The sequence below is a fragment of the Manacus vitellinus genome, unplaced genomic scaffold (genome assembly GCF_001715985.3).
Source record: "Manacus vitellinus isolate BGI_N305 unplaced genomic scaffold, ASM171598v3 scaffold_18_pilon, whole genome shotgun sequence".
Lineage (NCBI taxonomy): Eukaryota > Metazoa > Chordata > Aves > Passeriformes > Pipridae > Manacus > Manacus vitellinus.
This window is the reverse complement of record NW_021939324.1, coordinates 10951706-10970856: the sequence shown is the minus strand read 5'-3', so window position 1 is coordinate 10970856 and position 19151 is coordinate 10951706. Positions and strand designations below refer to the sequence as shown.

Here is a 19151-nt window from a genome sequence, read left to right as displayed (position 1 = left end):
AGTACATCTCTATTATTACTTTTCTTTGTAAGCAACAGTTGTAATTACCTTAGAGCTATTGAGTAAGAGGAGATAATGGGCATGATGATTTCTCTATTAGGATGTATTTGCAGCATGCAAGGTTTGAGCACTCATGGTTCAGAAAAATTGTGTGTAAATCATTGTTTAGTTTTTAAGCAATTGGTGGCACAAATTCTGCAGTTTAAAAGCTTTAGAGTGGTACTCAGATTTCTTTTTTCTCACTCCTGCTGAGGTTTCGAACTAATACATGAATTATGAGAATGCCCTCCAATCATGTTTAAAGTTTTTGTGTTAAGAATATTACATAAATCTGTTGTCTGTATCTTAGGAAGACTATTGTGTAAAAGTGCTGCTTTTTGATAGATGTGTATGCCTGCCAGTGTAAACCCTTAAGTCACAGGAGACCCTAGCCCTTTTTGAGAATTTTTAGAAAAATTATTTAAGACCAGAAAAGTCATAGCAGTTCTTGCTAATTGTGCAAGGATTAACTGTTCTTGTAATTAATGCAGTCATTTCAACACTGCGGATAAAGGCAGTATGTTTTTGTTCTCCAACTGAAATATCCTGAAATATTTGTTCCAAGAAGGTGGTTGAAATATAAGGTTTTTGTAGGTGATTTTCATGATATTAAAATGATCAATGGATTTCTGGTTTAAATAAATACCCAAGGTCCACAAGAAGCACCATTATGCTGATGTGAGTGAATATTTTTGCATATTGGCATTTTAAAAAATAAAAACCTGGTTTCATGTGTCTTCTCGTGAAGCAGATGATGAACTTGTAGTTGTCTTCAATGTTTGTGCCAAAACAAATGTATAACTCACTTGGCATTCAAATAAAATTGGACTTTCTTTACCATGTTTCATTTTTCTATACATCTTTAATTTTGTGGAATGACTCTTATTTTTTTTTTCACATTCTAGGGAGGTGCAGTATATTGTTCTGCAAAATATTGCCACTATGTCAATTCAGAGAAAGGTATGCCCTATTTAGAATTTTCTAAATCATATTTTATTTGAAACACAGGAGAGCTACATAAATATGTTCTGATTTTCAGGGTATGTTTGAACCTTTTCTGAAGAGTTTCTATGTTAGATCAACTGATCCAACTATGATCAAAATACTGAAGGTGAGTTTAAAAACAAATTCATCTGTATAGTGCTGGACTAATCAGTTTTCAACAGGAACGTAAAATCCTTTTCACTGATATGACACAGCTCATTCTGTTTGGTTTCTTTTCTTTGCTAAGAAATACAGAGTTGTGGCGCTTAGTTTAAGTCCACCAATGTCCTTTGGGCTTGTCAGGCTGCCTGGAAGTTCTCGTTACCATGTTGCAGGTGGCAGATGGGCTGTGTTCTCCACTACAGTGCTTAAGACTTTTCAGTGATAGAGAGCACTACAGTTTTTATCCCACCATCCATTCTAACATTGTAGAGTTTGACTGTTTTCATGCGAGGAAGAGAGTCTTTAAAACTGTTAGCTTAAATGGAGTTTAAGTCTTTCCCCTGCACAAAATGGGGCAGTGTTAGAGTCCCAAATTCCCTTTGAAGTCAGCATTCCACATGAGAAGTACTTTAGGCTTTCCTCAAGGTCACATCTCAGTGCATGTTTTTTGACTGTTGTCTTGTTTTCTCTGTTCTTATTCTTTAACAAATGTGAAATCCTTGACAAAACAATAGCTAAAAAATTCTCTACTATTATGTGCCTTTTCTCTTGTTTTCCTTTAGGTTGTCTTAGGCACTTGTGTTTAGGAGTGGAAGGTACAGTTTTCTGAAAGAAACGTTATTTTTTTCTTATCTTCATTTTACATGCATGTTGCACCCTCATTATATGTTCAAGAGGGGTACAGTCCAAGATGGCTATGCCAACCCCCTCGTGTTTTTATATGTACAATATTAAGTCTAAGTAAATTTGAGGCAAAAAGATGTTCTTCACATTTAATGATTATGATAAGTGTCAGGAATGCTGTCAGGAATGCCTGCCTTACTGTTATCCAAGAAAAGTCAGTCCCAAAATAATTGAAGTTGATCCATTTAAATTTCCATATTAATTGATAATACAGCGTGGAAGGCGTGGAGAAGTAGAAATTGGCGTTTTTCCTTTCGTTGTCTCATTTGTTTCTTGATGGCTGAAAAATTTAGGACAACCTGAACTGTTATGCGCGTAAGAAAATCTTGTGAATTCTCCATCTCCTACCTTTGTAGTTCCAGCATATCAGCTGTAAGACGGAATGATGAGACCCATGGCAGTATTTAAGATGTAGGGGCACCCTGGAGTTCATCTGCTGTGCTGTTTAGATTTCTGTTTTGTTCCTTTTTTCTTCCCCAACATCAAGTTTGCCTTTTTGATCACTGGTTAGCATTGAGCTTATATCTTCGCAGATATTTTAATCTCAATTTCTCAGTTATATTTAGTTGTAATCATCTCAGAGCCTGTCATTTTCTTTACAGGTCAGGTTTGTACACAATTGTGAACATTACTTTGCAGATACATGTGCTGAAATTTCTTTTGCCATTTTATTAACCACTCCCCTACTACTTGGACCTTTTATGCAGCTTTTCTTAGTCAACCTTTGTCTTCATTTCATGGAAAACTATTGCCTCAGTTAAAACTTTGTCACCTATCTTCTCATTACTTTCATAATTCATGTATGAAAAAGGCTAGCAGAGATATTTGTGATATTCCATTGATAGCCATCGTGTACTATAAAATAGTCTCCTTTTTTTCCTGCCTGTTCATCTTTTTCATTTATCCTCTTGCTTTCTATGCTATACTAGTTATCTTTAATAACCTTTGGTTATAGATCTCACCAAACTGTTTTTGAAGTTCTAGTGGACTGTATCAATTAAGTATCCTTTTCTGGGTGCCTCCAACTCAAAAAATACCACCAGATTGCTGAGTATGACTTCTCTTTAGAGAGACGGGGTTGTCTTTTCAGTTTACTTTATTCAAAGGTAAAAGAGTCTGGAAGTATAGCATCTTAACAATATATGCCAAGTGTTGTATATCATCCTTTTGTTCATCAGGAATAAAGAAGAGAGTTTTCACGGTCTGATGTTGTTGATGTTGATTAAGATCTGAGGAATCTCATAGATGCAAGTGTTTCTTTACTGAGTTTAAGGGTCTTTTTTTACAGTTCATCTGAATATAAGAGACAATTTATCTCTCCCCATCTGCAGTTGTGACTTCCATTATGTCTTCTTACACTTGCTAGTTGTCACGTGCTAAGGCCTGTTGTGTAACATTGGAAAGCATGCTGACAGAAGTATTTCATTTGATACACAGTGCAACACTAAAGCTAGAGCTTATAGAAAATGCATGACTGAACCCTACCATCCTGCTTTGAAAACTTTGTGAATACTAGCAAGGAAAATACTCCTCTTGAGTGCAATGCTGGTGCCAATTTATACTGACAGTGGTATACTCTGTTGAATTTGGAATGGTATTTTTAATAGTAGTATCTTTTACTTACATACAATAAAAGTATAGTGTGCATGTGGTACTGTTTATAATATTTTAGCTCTTGATAAAATATCTAGTTTTTTTTTTCTTGTAGCTTGAAATCTTGACAAATTTAGCAAATGAAGCCAACATATCAACTCTGCTTCGAGAATTTCAGGTTTGTAGAGAAGTATACTCTTTTAATGTGAAATGCTCTCTTTTGCCATTATTGAATGTTTCTTTTAGATTCTTAGGCTTATATTTTTCAAGTTAAAGTCTTTTCCAGGATAAAATGTTCTCAAAATGGAAATATCGTGATGGATAATGGAGCTTTTTGTATATGGAGAGGAGTTCCAACGTTTTGTTTCTCACTCTCCTTCCAGCTACCAAAAAAAAATTGGGTGGTGGCAAAAACTCAAGCATTCTATATTCTTCAAAACAAATTCTACCAACTTGACTGACACTGTACATCACTATATGATAGGATCTTAATTTTAGCAGTATTTGGCCATCAGCATTTATGGCTGAACCTCACTTCCATAAGTCATTTGATGAAATAGTATTGTCTCCATTATCTTTGTGTATCAGCAAGATTCTGCCTATACTGTGAAACGGTGTCTGTCCTTCTTTCTTTCCTCTTTGCTTATGACATCTGTTTTCATTGCTTCAGTTCTCTGGCTGGATTTCTCTGAAAGATACTGGTTCTCAGGCAGGTAGGTTATTCATAGTTTCACAGATGCCCCTAGTTAAATGAACTGAAACCTCTCTGAAGAGAGAGCTCACCGACTCCGCCAACCTTGCACACAAACTAATTGCTGGTCTTGGAGGTTTGCATGGCCATGAGCAACCAAAGCTGGCAAGGAAATACTTTCTAAAAGTGACAATAAGGTGAAAAAAGTATGACTGTTAATGTGCAATGTAGCTTTCTAGGTTGAATTTATTGTACAATGTCTGTCCTATGACAATAGTATGGTAAGTCTTTGTTTGACAAGAGTTATGCATTGACTAATGAAAATCCTTTTTCCTTAGACTTATGTGAAAAGCCAAGATAAACAGTTTGCTGCAGCTACAATTCAGGCTATAGGCAGATGCGCAACTAACATCACTGAAGTGACTGACACATGCCTCAATGGCCTTGTATGTTTGCTGTCCAACAGGGATGGTAAGCTAAATGTTCTGTTTATTTCTCAGTAGCTGATGGCATGAAACTTTTTCTTAATGAGAACCACACAGAGCAGAACATGTTAAAAACCATGTTGGGGTTGTTTTGTAAGAATTTAGGTGACAAGACTGGATAAAAATAGTGATTCTGGACTTCCAAACGGTCTCATATTCACTGGGTACATATTTTCTCTTTTGTTAGTGAAACTAATTCCTTGTGGCCTGCAACTACATGTTTACCTATTTTTTTTTTAAATGCTGTACTTATTAAAGTGTGCTGTTTTTATTATCATTGATGGCAGTAGTTTTACTGTTATATGTTTAGTTGCATCAAAGCAGTTAGCCTGTAGAGGGTGCTGAAAGCTTGGAATTTTTTTTTTTATTGCATCAATGCCTAACTTAAAAAAACCTGTATTAAATACTTTTAGAATAAATAGCCCCAAATTTGGCTTGCTTTTGTAACGTAACTTTCTGTTATTTTTATATAGTGAAACAGAGTTGCAAATCACTAAGGAATACAAGAAGGAGCAGATAAAGTCATAGGATACAGCACCACTATAAATCAAAACCTGATAATACTATATAATCTTGCTAGTTGCCAATGAATATTGAAGATGATAAGTCAAGTAGAGAACTCGAAGATGATTATATAATGTACAGTTTATGTGAATGTAGTTAAATATTGTAAATAGAGTTAGGAAATATATGGTTTAAAAATAATATCAGGAAGGAGGAAAAGCATGTGCTTTTTTGGGGTGCCCTGGAGTAACTAGAATTGTTCAGAGAACGTAGGTGAGATCTTCTCTAAGCTTTGAAAAGCAGCATTAGTGCCTCTCCATATCTACTGGATATAGTTTCATGGTAATCATAAGAAAGCCTTTATTGGAGACATCACCTTGGCAGCACGTAGTCATCCTGTGGCCCACTAATACACTCAGAGCTTTCTCTTACTTGGTTTACGACCTGTGAGTCCTCATTCTCAACCCCCTCACCTTGTATCAGAAATTCCTGAGAGGCCTCAGTGCTTTGTAGTTTTAATATATGTAACTTTAATTTCCTAGTGCTCTAGACCTTGTTTACATTTAAGCTTTTCTGATTATCAACCGTGTTTAAAATATCTTCCCGTATTGTGCTACAAGGCGTGTCTGCACAGCACATCTTTTTGTATTACATTCAGCAATTACCATAGTAAAAATACAAGCTTTAAAGCTTGTTCTTGATTTGCTTAATTCTACTAGCAATCTTCCTCTAAGTGAGAAGGCTCCTTTCAGCATATACAAATCCCCATTTTACGTCTGCTTTAAATTAAATAATAAAACTATCACTTCAGAATACCAAGTTTGTTACGTAATAATCCTTTTTTCTGTTTTCTTGCTTTGTTTTGCTTTTTACTAAGAAGAAACAAAGATAAGAGGAAAAGGGTTTGTTTTCTTTTATCATAGATTGTCAATTTAATATTTTCTTCAAAGTAATTCTATGTATATACACACACACACATGCACGTCCATGTATACAAAGCTCTGTCTCAACAAGATTAGTTTTCTAGTCTGTTTCTAAGTAGTTGTCTAGCAAATAAAATTATCTTCTTGTGCTTACTGTTCTGAAAGACTGCAAAAGATATATTTAGGATCTTTTAAACCTGGCAGCTGGCAAATTGCTTTACCATAGTTGCAGTGTCTTTATTCCTTCTTTCAAGGAATGAATAGAATGGCATAATTTATGTGGTACCTTTCCCCAGGTGACAGGAAATTACCAATAGTTTCGGCTTACTGAATATACGAGTTTTGGCATGGTAAGGGAACAAAAAGAGATTTAGCCTGTGTAGCAGTCTTGGTTAATCTTGCTTTCCCCGAACTTTCAACCTTGAAGTATACAGGCAATCTGTTTGCTGTGCGACTTCTTTCATGGTCATTCGAAGCCTGGAATTAATTCTGCTGCTTTGCATAGCATGAAGCACAAGCTAGTAGATCCAGCAGGTTCTGAGGTCCATGAAAGCAGAGTCAGAGAGGTGACCAGACTAATTCTACCAAACCAAAATAGAATGCCAAAGAACAGGCTTTTGGCTAAACTACCTTCTAATTCTATGCTCTTGTTCTGGAATGGCCTTAACTGTAGATATAACCCAACACCTGAGATATCTTGGCTATAACTGACACGGGAGCTGTACAATTCATCATTCTGGAACTTGTGTGCTTAGAGTCAGAGTGTTGTTCCAGAAACGAGGCTCTGGTGAAGGCAAGAGCTGCTCTTGAAATTTTCTTTGCATATTTATGAGTGCTTATTTGAAGTCAGATTTCCCCTACTCAGGAAAGCTGTGAGCTATGGGAAAAAAAGAAACAACAACATTTGAACTACAGAAGCACAACAGAAACTAGAAAGTTCAATGATGAGACACTCAAAAAGCTTTGTGAAGAGCTATCCCACCTGGACCTGACTGACTCCTGAAGACACCGTTCTGTGTGAAGCTATGTTGAGGACTGAGAGTTATTTTTCTTCCTCATCTGCTGGAGGAAGTACAAAAAGAAAAGTTGTTTTGGTTCCTCGATGTGACATTTGGCATTTGACTATTGCATTTTCCTTAAGCCATTGCATTGATAATTTTGACTGACCGCTAGCCGCACTGTGGCATAAAAGTCATTTTAGATGTAAGAGCCAGATGGGATTATTGGAAGTCTCTTTTTTCTGTCTGTATATACTATATATAACTATATTCTGCATATAATAGAAATTCTGCAGATTTTTCTTAAATGAGTGACTTTGATTTTCTGTTGAAAGTTGCAGGTTGAATGTAAACACAATTGTAGGATGTATAGCTAAAACTTTATTTTCCCCTATGAATCTATAGAAACCCAGGAAAGTTATAAAATCACTGGAACTGTTAATGCATCAGGTAACTACTACATATCTAATGTAATTACTGCTAGAATGACATAAAAGAAAAGCAACTCCTTATAGCATTCAGTTTATATATATTAATGAGTTTTGTTATTTATAAGGATGGAAAAGTTAACCAGATTAAACTTTGTGTCCTTCTGAAAAGCAAAAACTTCAGGTTTGCCTGGATACTTAGTAATTGCCTTTTAACATTGTTTTTAACCATTTGCATAACCTTCTAATAACCCAAAGAATTAGAGAATTGTTTGGGTATAGAGAGGATCTTTAAAGATCAGCTAGTCCGACTCCCCTGCCATGGGCAGGGATACCTTCCATTAGACCTGGTGGCTCAGAGCTCTGTCTAATCTAACCTTGAATGTTTCCAGGGATTGGGCATCACCACCAGTCTGGGTAACCTGTTCCTGGACTGATACTGATGTGACCCTGTAGATATAATTTACACTGTTTTGAAATTCTTGTGTTTATTTATTGTTGTCTTCTACGCACTTTTTCTTTGATAGTTCTGGTAAAGTTACATTTTAAAATTTTCTTGCTGCTCATTCAGGATGCCTTTTAGTGTTTTGTTAGAGTTTGTTTTGCTTTTGAACCTGTATGCCTGTCTTTTATTTCATGCTTGTTTTGGGGATTCTTCGTGTGTGCAAAGCAAGCCTCCAAGATCCTCTCTGTTTTTTCTGGACTGTGCAAGCCCTTATTCTATAACAAGCTCATTTTGATTTTGTTGGTACCTTCTTTCCTGGTATTTAGACTTGTGTAAAAGAACCATACTGGTTTATTTGTTCACAGTTCTGGTTTATTTTCTTTAAATTTGCTCCCACAGATTGCATTAAAGTAGTTCCTATTGTGACATTTCATTTAGTGCAGTTCATTTTATCATAATCAGTTCTACATTGTTAACAAGTGTTTTAATAATGACTTCAAATCCACTTAAGTTTTTGGGTTCAGTTTTATTTTTCTGAACTGTTCAGTGTATCACAAAATACTTAATGATAAATGTTGTTGTTACAGTGTTCCCCACTATATATATTCCAGATCGTAATTTTCAAGAATTGTCTTCTTATTTTAGTATCTGGCAAAACACAGTTTAAATTAAATTCATCTGTAGGATTACACAAGACCTTGAGATATATGAAGCAGACATGTTAACCTTGCTTCAAGGAATTAGTTTAGAAAATGAAAGATGTCATGTCAAATAAAGGATGACACAAAAAGCTGCAAGCTGAAATTCAAGCATTTCATAGGCTTATGGCGTAATGATGCATACTCAGAGCTTTTGAAAGGCCTGTCTCCATAAAGAAGTTCACTTTCTCAAAAAAACAAACAAACAAACAAATGCCAAAATTTAGGCATTTCTTCCTTATGCTGTTCTATTGAAACTTGACCATCCTTGATTTCTGAATGAATGGTCCATGTGTCAGGTTAACTCTTGAAATGTAGGAATATCTCTGTTTAACAAATGGTCGTTGGACTTCTTCATCTTTCCTTACAGCAGGAGTTTACTCTTGCACCTTTGTACCTGTTGGGTCTTTTTAGCTTTAGATATTTCATACAAGTTGAATAGGCTGTGAGTGTTACTTGTTACAGTAGTTAAGCACTCCAGTGCATGACTTTGGCATGAATCTTACAACAGCTTTCTATTTAGAAGCTTCATTTGAATGTACTAGAGATTAGGTTACAGACCTGAGCGACTGTTTAGAATGTGAAAAAGTGCAAAGGAAATGTTTAATTATTTCTCTAGCATATGAATGATCTGTTACTTTTAATGTTGAATATTTCTTTGAAAATTCAATGAGTGTTTGTATTTTTAGTTCAGACTGCGAATTTCTTACAAATCTGCATAATTTTAATGAAAAACAAATTTTTTTTCACACTGTTCCTTGGTTTGAGAAGGAAAAATACAAAGTGCATCTTTACTAAAAGGCAGTTTCATAAAAAGTATGTAGTAGGATGATATTTTTACATTTAGAATGTTTCTCTGTCCTCTTTTTGCTGCTTATAACTTGATTCAGGAAGCTGAACTTGTGATACTTAGAACAGTTTACCTCTTTGTTACCAAGTAAATGGAATTCAGTTCTACAAAGCATGTTTTAAAAGCTTTTACATATTTTACAATCAATTATTTGCGACTTTTTCTTTGCGTAAGTGATTTTAAAATTAATAATTTGTTTTGTCTGATACAGAAATTGTAGTTGCTGAAAGTGTTGTTGTCATTAAGAAACTGCTGCAAACCCAACCAGCACACCATGGTGAAATTATTAAGCACATGGCCAAACTCCTGGATAACATTACAGTGAGTATTTGTTCACACTGTCTTATTTTCCTTGTTGACAGATAGTGAAATTTTTATGTCCTTTGAATTTGTGCTACAAATGGAAATAAGTATATTAGAGAAATACAACATAGTTTTTAATTTTTAACATAAAATATGGTGTTATGTGATTTTAAAGAAAAGGAAATAGAAGCTGTCAGGTGGCATCTGTTTGTGCCTTAGACCTGGGAAGTGATTTTTTGAAAGAGATCCCTGGAAATGTTGAGTGTGTCAACATTTATGAGTATGTTATGCCAAGATGAATAGCAGCTTTAGAATGTGGAGTGCGTAAGTTGCAATGAAAGTAAGGACAAAGAAGCAGCTAACTTGAGGATTATCAGCCAGTTATGTTAGTGATCTGGAGTGGAGTTTAAAAAATTTTATTTTAAACCTTTTTCTCCAAAACACCTGAGCTTTCCATCATATCAGACATGCTGCTGTGAATGTGTCTTGAAGTTGCATTTTTATCTCCTGTGAGATTCTGTGGTATTTAACAGTAAAATTTGCATTATTTGCTATCATCTGTCTTTAGGTTTAATTGACCTTTAGGTATGCAAATAGCTATTGGCCAAATTCTCCACACAGTCCCAGTAACTGGTACAGCATTTAGTAGTCTATCCTAAATTAGAATATAGGGCTGATGACCATTAGCTACCTATTACATCATAAACCAAAGGTGACAGATTTTGATCTGTCAATAATTATTTTTGTGTAGAGCCTCTAAATAGGACTGTTTAGTTTCATAAAATTACACATTTATTGATGATGGAGCAATTTCTAAATCAGTGAATCTTCATTTCTCAGTAGCTGAATTTGGAAAACTTTGGAATATGAAAAGAAAAAGGAAGTGGTTCTTGGAAAAAATTGTTGGTTCATGTTACTGACAAATTAAATGAATCTTTGGCTCCTAACAGCTAATGATCAAACTCTTTAACTGATGTAAAGAAAAGAAATTCTACTGAATTGCTCATATAAAAAGAGGATATAAGATAATGCTGCTAATTACATATCAAAATAAGTATTACCTATTTTATAATAATCACCTGTGTTTTCAGAAAATTTGTGCAATATTTTGATTGATTATTACAGTCTCTTAAATAGTGTATGATCTTATTATAGACATCTTCTGTCACTTCACCAAATGAGTTTGTCATCTTATTTCCACGTATTGTACAGACAAAAATAGTTATTGTCTAAATATTCCATTTAACACTTAAAAGAGGTTTGTAGCTCTTTTATACAGTCAAAACTTCCAAATAAATACTTCAAGTTTTAAATAAAGAGAATATTTTTGGAAAAGAAAATCTTTCTTTAAGTTGAATAAGGGAGGCAGAAAGACATGCTGTACTTGAACTACTCATTGTTCTCAGGTTTTCCAGTATGAGGTTGTACAGAATATCAGAAAGTGGTAAGTAGTAGGAGAACAGTCTGTGGAACAGAGCAGTCATAGGAATAAATTAAAAATCAAAATCTGATTTTGAATCATACTACTTCTTTGAGAACAAAGCAGTGATAGTGATGCTGTAGGCTCTCCAAGGTGATTGTTTTATATCTTGTTTGACACTTTTCCATGTATTTTTTTTAATAACTTCAAGATATATATCTTTCTCAGTATGCTTCAGAATAAGTTTCGAAGAAGTTCATATTTATAATTTGAATGCCATATCATTATGTCTGAAAATGAATGTATTCCTTCACAGAATGGTTTGGGTTGAGAGGGACCTGTAAAGGTCATCTAGTCCAAACCCCCATCCCCTTACTTCTGTAAAGGCTGAGCGTATACATTTAGGAAGGAGAATATAATTACTGAGGATGTGAGTTTGAAATGTCAACATTTAATAAAGTATTACTGGAGTTCCTGAGATCTGCACCTGTACTTTAAACATTGCTCTTGGTAACAGTGGTTGTGAGTTGATGTAACACAATTGCCTTGAGATTTGTGTGCTGTAAGACACAGACACAAATCAAGGATTCTTGACCATTATAACATTGATATACGGTATATGTACATACATACACACTTGTATACACACTTACTTTGCACAGGGTTTTTTATTATGTGGGGGTTTTGGGGGGGGGTTTCTGACCTCTTCTGTTGGGTAAAGTATTAGGATTGAAACTTACGGTACCTACCCTATAGCTGTATGCAGGAGTCTTTAAAGGACTCTTGCATTTGGATGTAGGAGAAGCAACCAAATGATATGGTCTTGCATGAACTTGACAGAAACTAGAGAATGGGAGAAAATGACCAAAGAAATTATTTGTTGCTTTTTAGAGTTGAAATTAACTTAATACTAGGTAATACACAGCTGAAAGCATGAACAGAATTAAATACTATTAAATCAAAAAGCTTTTAAGCAAAAAGTAAACTTTCTGATTGTTAGTTTGGGTAAATGGTAAACAACCTCTAAAATAAACAAAATTGGTGTAAACTCAGTGGAATACCTTAATGGATTGGTGCCTGAATTTCTCTCATTGATACTGTTATAAATTTCACTTGTGTTGGCCTGAGATTGTGATTGGCAATGTCGAAGTGCCTAAAAATCTTTCCTAGCAATGTTTCTTTCAGGTCATATACTTTACTGACATTCTTGTCTTCATCTTTTTCATCTACAGAAGTGTGGTGGGTTGACCCTGGCTGGACACCAGTTACCTACCAAAGCCACTCTGTCACTCCCCTCTGCAAATGGACAGGGGAGAGACAATACAATACAGGGTTCATGAGTTAAGAACCAGTAGAGATCACTCACCGATCACTGTCACAGAGAAAACAGACTTGAAGTGGGGATATTAATTGAATTCATTACTAACAGAATCAGTGTGTGATAATGAGAAGTAAAATAAGCTTCTGGAAGCTTCTCACAGAACCACACAAACCCAATACAAGAAACCATTACTGAGCTCTTGTAGACCACTGACTCTCATTTACAGTAAAGATTAAGTCTATTTCATCTTGCCCTTTGATTGATTGTTTCTTACATATTTGAAAAGAGTGATTATTTTTGTTCCTTTGCTTTTGTGTGTTTTTATTTGTGCCTTAAACTTTTATTCCAAGTGTGCCCAGCGAAAGATCTGTGATGCATGTTTTGTGTCTGGTATTTGTTGAGTACATAAACCTATGCCTAGTACAGCACAGTACAGCTTGATCCAGCTACACTCCAGCTCTTTCCTCCACACCCTTCAAAAGCTGTAACTGAAAATTGCATGTGTGATGGTGTCCTGAAGATATTAAACAAGAGAATAATTGGATCTCTTTAAAATTCTGGTTTTTAAAATCATAAAAACATTTCCATTTAGCTGTTAATATGTTAATGACATCATCACTGCTTTACAATTTAATGACTTGCTAAGTTGTGGACCAGAGATCTAAGCAATACTAGTTTGTGCTAGGTGTTCACTCTGTGATAGGCTCATGTGTATAGCTTTTAGAGTGACAGATTAAAAAATACACTTATGGGAAAGGGCCTATTCTTTTCTTTCACTTTCTCTTCTTGCTGTCAGTCTGACATTTCAAATCAACTTTATCCCTCTTTACATTTCTGATTCCAAGTAAAATTTAAAAAAATTGCTAGCTATGCAAATTTTCTTCTGGATGCAGAGAATTATATCTCATTTGCAATTTGAATATCTCCTCATTTTGTGATATGTGGATAATCAGAATTAGTGATTTTAAGCTGTACTGTAGCCTTATGTGGTTTGTGTTTAAGTTGAGAGATGAACTACAATAGTTTTTCAATTGTGCTGCTTAGAGCAATCTGTAAAATCTTTATAATAGCTTTCTCTAACTGCTGAAGGTAACCAGTTTTGCTTTGATGGGAGGGTCTGGCTGGTTTTTCTTTTTTATTTTTTAATCATTTATTTATTTTCCTTGAGACGGGTAATGGGTTGAAATGGTAGTAGAAACTGCCTCCTGGTCCTAAAGGCTTAAAAAGTGCACTTAACCACTTGCTCAGGGCATATGGAATAAAACATCAGGCAAAGTAATTTACAATCCTGTTTGCCTTTGAGGATAATGCAGAGCAGGGCTGAATAATGAAAGTATTATTTCCTGCATTTTTGTCAATTCAAGGTCCCTACTTAAGCTGTACTGGAAAAGGCAGTGAAGGTCTAGAAGGGGCTTCATTTCTTGTTTGCTGCTTTGAGTGCCCTGGAAACAACAGCTGCAGGATCATGCACTTGATATTTCGTGGTTGAGAACTGGAAAACTTAAACAGGGAGAAAGGAGTCTGAAAATATTGTGTGATTTTGACCCCAAATGAATCCAGTGACACAGAAACATTGGGTTCATCAGTTCGACATACACTTTTCATTAAAATGGCTTCTGCTCAGGGTTTGATTCGAAAAGTCTCTAATTGATATTGATTCTTGTGGCACAAAATTGTGTTTAATATATATACGGTATTTACATAGTAAGGTAACCACCTTGTTAAAAGGCAGAGTCTCATGAGAAATTTCATCTGTCTTCCATTGTCACTATTTTTCAAATTAGACTTTGTTTAGTCTTTTTATTTAACATTCTAAAACTAGTTTATTACTCTGATAATTACATTTTGCAAACTGGGAAAAAACTTGGAGTAATACACTGTGCTTAAATGCACACTATTTAAATATATTTAAATACATTTAATTGTGGTTTTAAAGTGTAGTCCTGAGTTTGACTAGGAAAAGTACAATAGGGATGTTAGTGTTTCATAATTAATGATGTTCCTAAAATTGGTCTGCTATTTTTGCTTTATAAAAAGATAGTAATAGGAAAAGGGATGTTTCTAATAGGCTGCTGCCTAAACTATGGTACTTGTAGAATTCTAGTATTTTAACAAGTCTGTAATGAAATATTTTAGAAAAATAAATCTGCCATAATTGAAATCTGAAGTTGCCTATACATTCTTATTTAGAGGTATCTGTCTGTACAGCAGGCAACTTGAACTGCTCCAATACTGGAAAATTTAATGTACCACTCAATTACTATTCTTTAGCCCAATTTAAAATAATAGATTAGGTGTAAGGTCTTAATGCAGTGTAACCTTTGGAACATTAGAAATAACCTCTTTCCCTTCTGAAATCGGTGTACAGTAATGGCATCAGTCCTACCGTTTTGCAGACGAACACACTCTAACTGCATTTAAAGTTCTTATATGTAGCAGTTGTTTGCCTCTCTTGCGCTGTGAATTCCAAGACTATTTAATTTTTTTGTCAATTCACATTAAAAAATAATTTCAGTTAAACTGTCAAGTAGCTCCAAGTAAGACCTGTAAGAACCAAGTAAGAACTTTCTGATTGGAGTGTTTTCAATTAAGGTGGTAGATCCTATTCAGAAATTTAGAATTGTAGTTTTGAACTCCTGTCTCACCAAAATTCTATGTTAACTTGTCTTGGACATTTGCAAAAATATGAATCTTACTGTCATAAAATTTGGAATGAAAATGAAGGAAAGATAGCAATAGCGTTAAAGAAATCCATGTGCTTTTAAACTAGATAGACAGGATTTGAGAAAGGTGTATAGTTGGAAACAATTTCTGTATGAATATAGTAATATAGAAAACCCTGGCTTGTTTCAACATGATGTGCAGTGTAACCTGGTGGCAAGGATTCACAACCACACCTCAGAGGCTTGGATTGTGTTCCCGGTTGCCATCACCTTATACTGTGAACATGAACATGTTGCTTCTGTGTGCCTCTGTGTCCAAGCCTCCTCTCTTTGTCTCATCAACTTGTAACACGTGGTTTTTGGGGCAAAATCACGGTCTTATAATTGTACGAATATTCTACCTAACACAGTGGCCATATTGAACAGTTTTTAATTTCACTCTGCATTTCTCACATGGCAGTTGTCTTTAAATAGTATTTTGTGTAACTTATTATTGAACACAGACACATACAAGTATGCAAGTAGTCTGTGAATGTATTAATTTAAAATTCTCAATGTTTTTTCAGGTTCCAGTAGCCAGAGCCAGCATTCTGTGGCTCATTGGCGAGTACTGTGAGCGGGTTCCAAAGATCGCACCTGATGTTTTGAGAAAGACAGCCAAGAGTTTCACTAATGAAGACGACCTTGTGAAGCTGCAGATCTTAAACTTGAGTGCAAAACTGTACTTAACAAACTCAAAGCAGGTAAACCTAAACTCAGAATTGTATGTATTAGAGTCATGGTAGGTTTTGTGCAGTTTATGTAGATAAGTAGTGATTTCTTCTGTATACGTAACCAAAACTAGTTCATATTTTTGTATGAAGAAAAGCTGAACATCAGTTTTCAAGAAATCTAACAGACTAAATCTAACCATGAGTCTTTAAGTATGCCGGATCATAAATGTGATTTTTTGTTTCTTTCTTTCTTTGGGAAACTCAATTTTTCAATTCACATTAATGGGGAAGATTTGTAAACTGTATTAGTAATATCAGAGAGGAGATTTTCTGGATATGATTTGCTGTTTTCTGAAACTAAGACCAGAATTGTCAAGGAAATACTGTCATTTTGAACAAGAAGCTGCTCATTTTTTTATTCAGGATATCTAAAAGGAGATGCCAGTAAAAGGCCTTGTTTTGTTTTTCCATCAGTGCTTGTTTTAAAGATAGTTACTGCGTTCCCTTTTTCTATTTTTTAATATGTTTGTGTGTTTACTATTTCATTTTACTTAGTGGAGAAGGTTGGCTTTTGATATCTCTAGTAGTAAAGATAATCTAAAAATGTCAGATAGTACCAAATGGTGAACTTAGATCTCCAGGCAGTTGAATAATGTCTGTGAGAGGTGCCAGCTGCCTCATTCTTCTCAGTGACAGCACTGTGAACTCCATCACTCTCTGGCTATGAAATATAGTATTTTGACACTAATTTGTCTCTGTAATTCCAGTTACTGCTTTAAAAGGTTCTAAAATCAAAGATTTCTTTTTTCCACATGTAGAAGAAATATATTGTCTGAGATTTATACACTTTTCTGGGCTGCTAGACCTCTTTGTTTTACAACAGTTTGCACAGCACCCGATCTTGCATCTTCTCAGCTGTGGTGTCTTCTTGTTCCTTGATAGCTATATCCAACTACAGATGTGATCTGAGACTTTATTTTGTAGGGTGTGTGGAAGATGAACTGTCTCACCATGCACTCAGATAGGAATGAGTGCTTTGCTTATACAGTGTAAAATGGGGCAGTAACAAAATACTTCTTTCAGTCATTGCTCATCCTGCTGAAAATGCTGACTGAGATAAGGAAAGATTGGTTTGACTACCAAAACTGTCTTCTTTTAGCTCATTACATAATATTTAATAATTTTCCATATAGTTTTTTTTAATTTTCCATGTAAATTTTTCCACACCATATTTGGTGAAAAATCCATTGCCTACAAGGAGATGATGATTTTCGTGATGTTTTTTTCCAGTTTCACATCTTAATACATTTTAAACCATATACGTGTTGCATAACCCTTTATTCAAATAAAATACCACAGACATGGTATTTGTTCTCAGACAACTGCAAGAGAAGTGTAGGGAACAGAACAAAGGTCTCTATGTAACCTTTGTTGACCTCACCAAAGCTTTCGATACTGTGAACAGGAAAGGTCTGTGGCAGATTTTGGAACGCTTAGATTGTCCCCCCAAGTTCCTTAAAATGATCATCTCACTCCATGAGGATCAACACGGCCAAGTCAGATATGGCAATGCACTTTCTGAACCCTTTCTAATAACCAGTGGTGTGAAACAAGGCTGCGTTCTCGCACCAGCCCTATTCACAGTCTTTTTCAGCATGATACTCCAAAGGACCATGGCAGACCTCAATGATCAGGACGGTATCTACATCCGATACTGTACTGATGGAAGCCTTTTCAACCTAAGGCGACTGAAGGCCCACACCAAGACCTTAAATCATCTTGTCTGGGAGCTGCTTTATGCTGATGACGCCGCCCTTGTTGCCCACACGGAAGCAGCTCTGCAGCGTTTAACATCCTGCTTTGCAGATGCTGCTGAGCTCTTTGGGCTGGAAGTCAGCTTGAAGAAAACAGAAGTTCTCTATCAACCTACACCTCAGGAAGTCTTCCTTCATCCCCATATCACCATTGGCAAATCAGAGCTCAAATCAGTCCAGCAGTTTAATTACCTAGGTAGCCTCATCTCCTCGGATGGTAAGATTGACGGAGAGGTAGACAACAGGTTAGCAAAGGCATATAGAGCTTTTGGAAAGCTTCATAAAAGAGTCTGATGAAATAAACACTTGGAGAAAACTACAAAGATCAGTGTTGACAGAACCACAGTGCTGTCTACTCTCTTATACGGATCTGAATCATGGGTCATCTACCGCCACCACCTGCGACTCCTGGAACACTTCCATCAACGCTGTCTCTGTACAATCCTAAACATCCACTGGTCAGATTATGAGACCAATACATCTGTTCTAGAACAAGCAGCAATCACAAGTATTGAGGCCATGTTGATGAGAACACAGCTGCGCTGGGCAGGGCACCTCTCAAGGAGGAAGGACCACCACCTCCCTAAGATCCTGCTTTATGGTGAACTTGCCACTGGCTACCGCAAGAGAGGAGCCCCAAAGAGAAGATACAAGGACTCCCTGAAACAACATCTCAGCCTGGGCCATATTGATCAACATAACTGGTCTACTCTGGCCTCCAGTCGGGAGGCCTGGAGACACACCATCTATAACGCTGCTGATGCCTTTGAGAAAGCATGCAGGATCACTCTCGAGGAGAAAAGACAATGCAGAAAGAACCATGGCCTTGCATAATTTACCACCTAAGGAGTCTTTCTGCTGTGCCTTTTGCAATTGAACATGCCTGTCTTGTATTGGCCTTTTTAGCCACCAACGCGCTTGTGACAAACGTGGGTAGAGCCCTTCCCGAATCTTCATTCGCAAAACCCAGCCATGACTGACTGACTGACGTGTTGCATAATCCTTTATTCAAATATAGTAATGATGATAAAGCAGAAGAAACTGTCTCCCGAGATGCCTACTGAATGACGATTTTCATCAAAAAGTGTTTTCCCCTTTAAGTTTTAGGTTGTGGAAAAATAATATCTCAGGTGGTCAAGGTATTTGTATAAAAATTCTAACAGTGTAGGTTGGTGACTCGTCTTGATTCAAAGCTCCTTTTAAACTAGAATACCATGAGTTTCCCTTTAGAAGCTGGCAACACTCTTCCTAAATCTACATCCTTATTTCCAGGAGTAATGCTTCTCTACTCACTCAGTATTACAAAGTTACTTTCTGGAATTACTTCTAAAAAGTAAAGTTTCTAAAAAAAGTCCTGCCTTTTTTCACTCCAGTTTTTAGAACTTGACGTCAAATCTTGTGCACATGATTGCTCAGTTACTGGTCTGCCTGTC

General features: G+C 35.8%; 1 protein-coding gene across 2 annotated transcripts in view; it reads left to right on the top strand.

The window, feature by feature from the left end:
* The window catches only part of AP3B1 (adaptor related protein complex 3 subunit beta 1), a 148756-nt gene that overhangs the window by 55040 nt on the left and 74565 nt on the right, over positions 1 to 19151 (top strand). For both annotated transcript variants that reach the window (XM_018070426.2, XM_018070425.1), the window contains exons 10-15: positions 945 to 999; positions 1079 to 1150; positions 3578 to 3640; positions 4492 to 4624; positions 9696 to 9805; positions 15758 to 15934. In XM_018070426.2, coding sequence (XP_017925915.1) covers positions 945 to 999; positions 1079 to 1150; positions 3578 to 3640; positions 4492 to 4624; positions 9696 to 9805; positions 15758 to 15934 — 610 coding nt within the window. The remainder of the gene's footprint in view (positions 1 to 944; positions 1000 to 1078; positions 1151 to 3577; positions 3641 to 4491; positions 4625 to 9695; positions 9806 to 15757; positions 15935 to 19151) is intronic.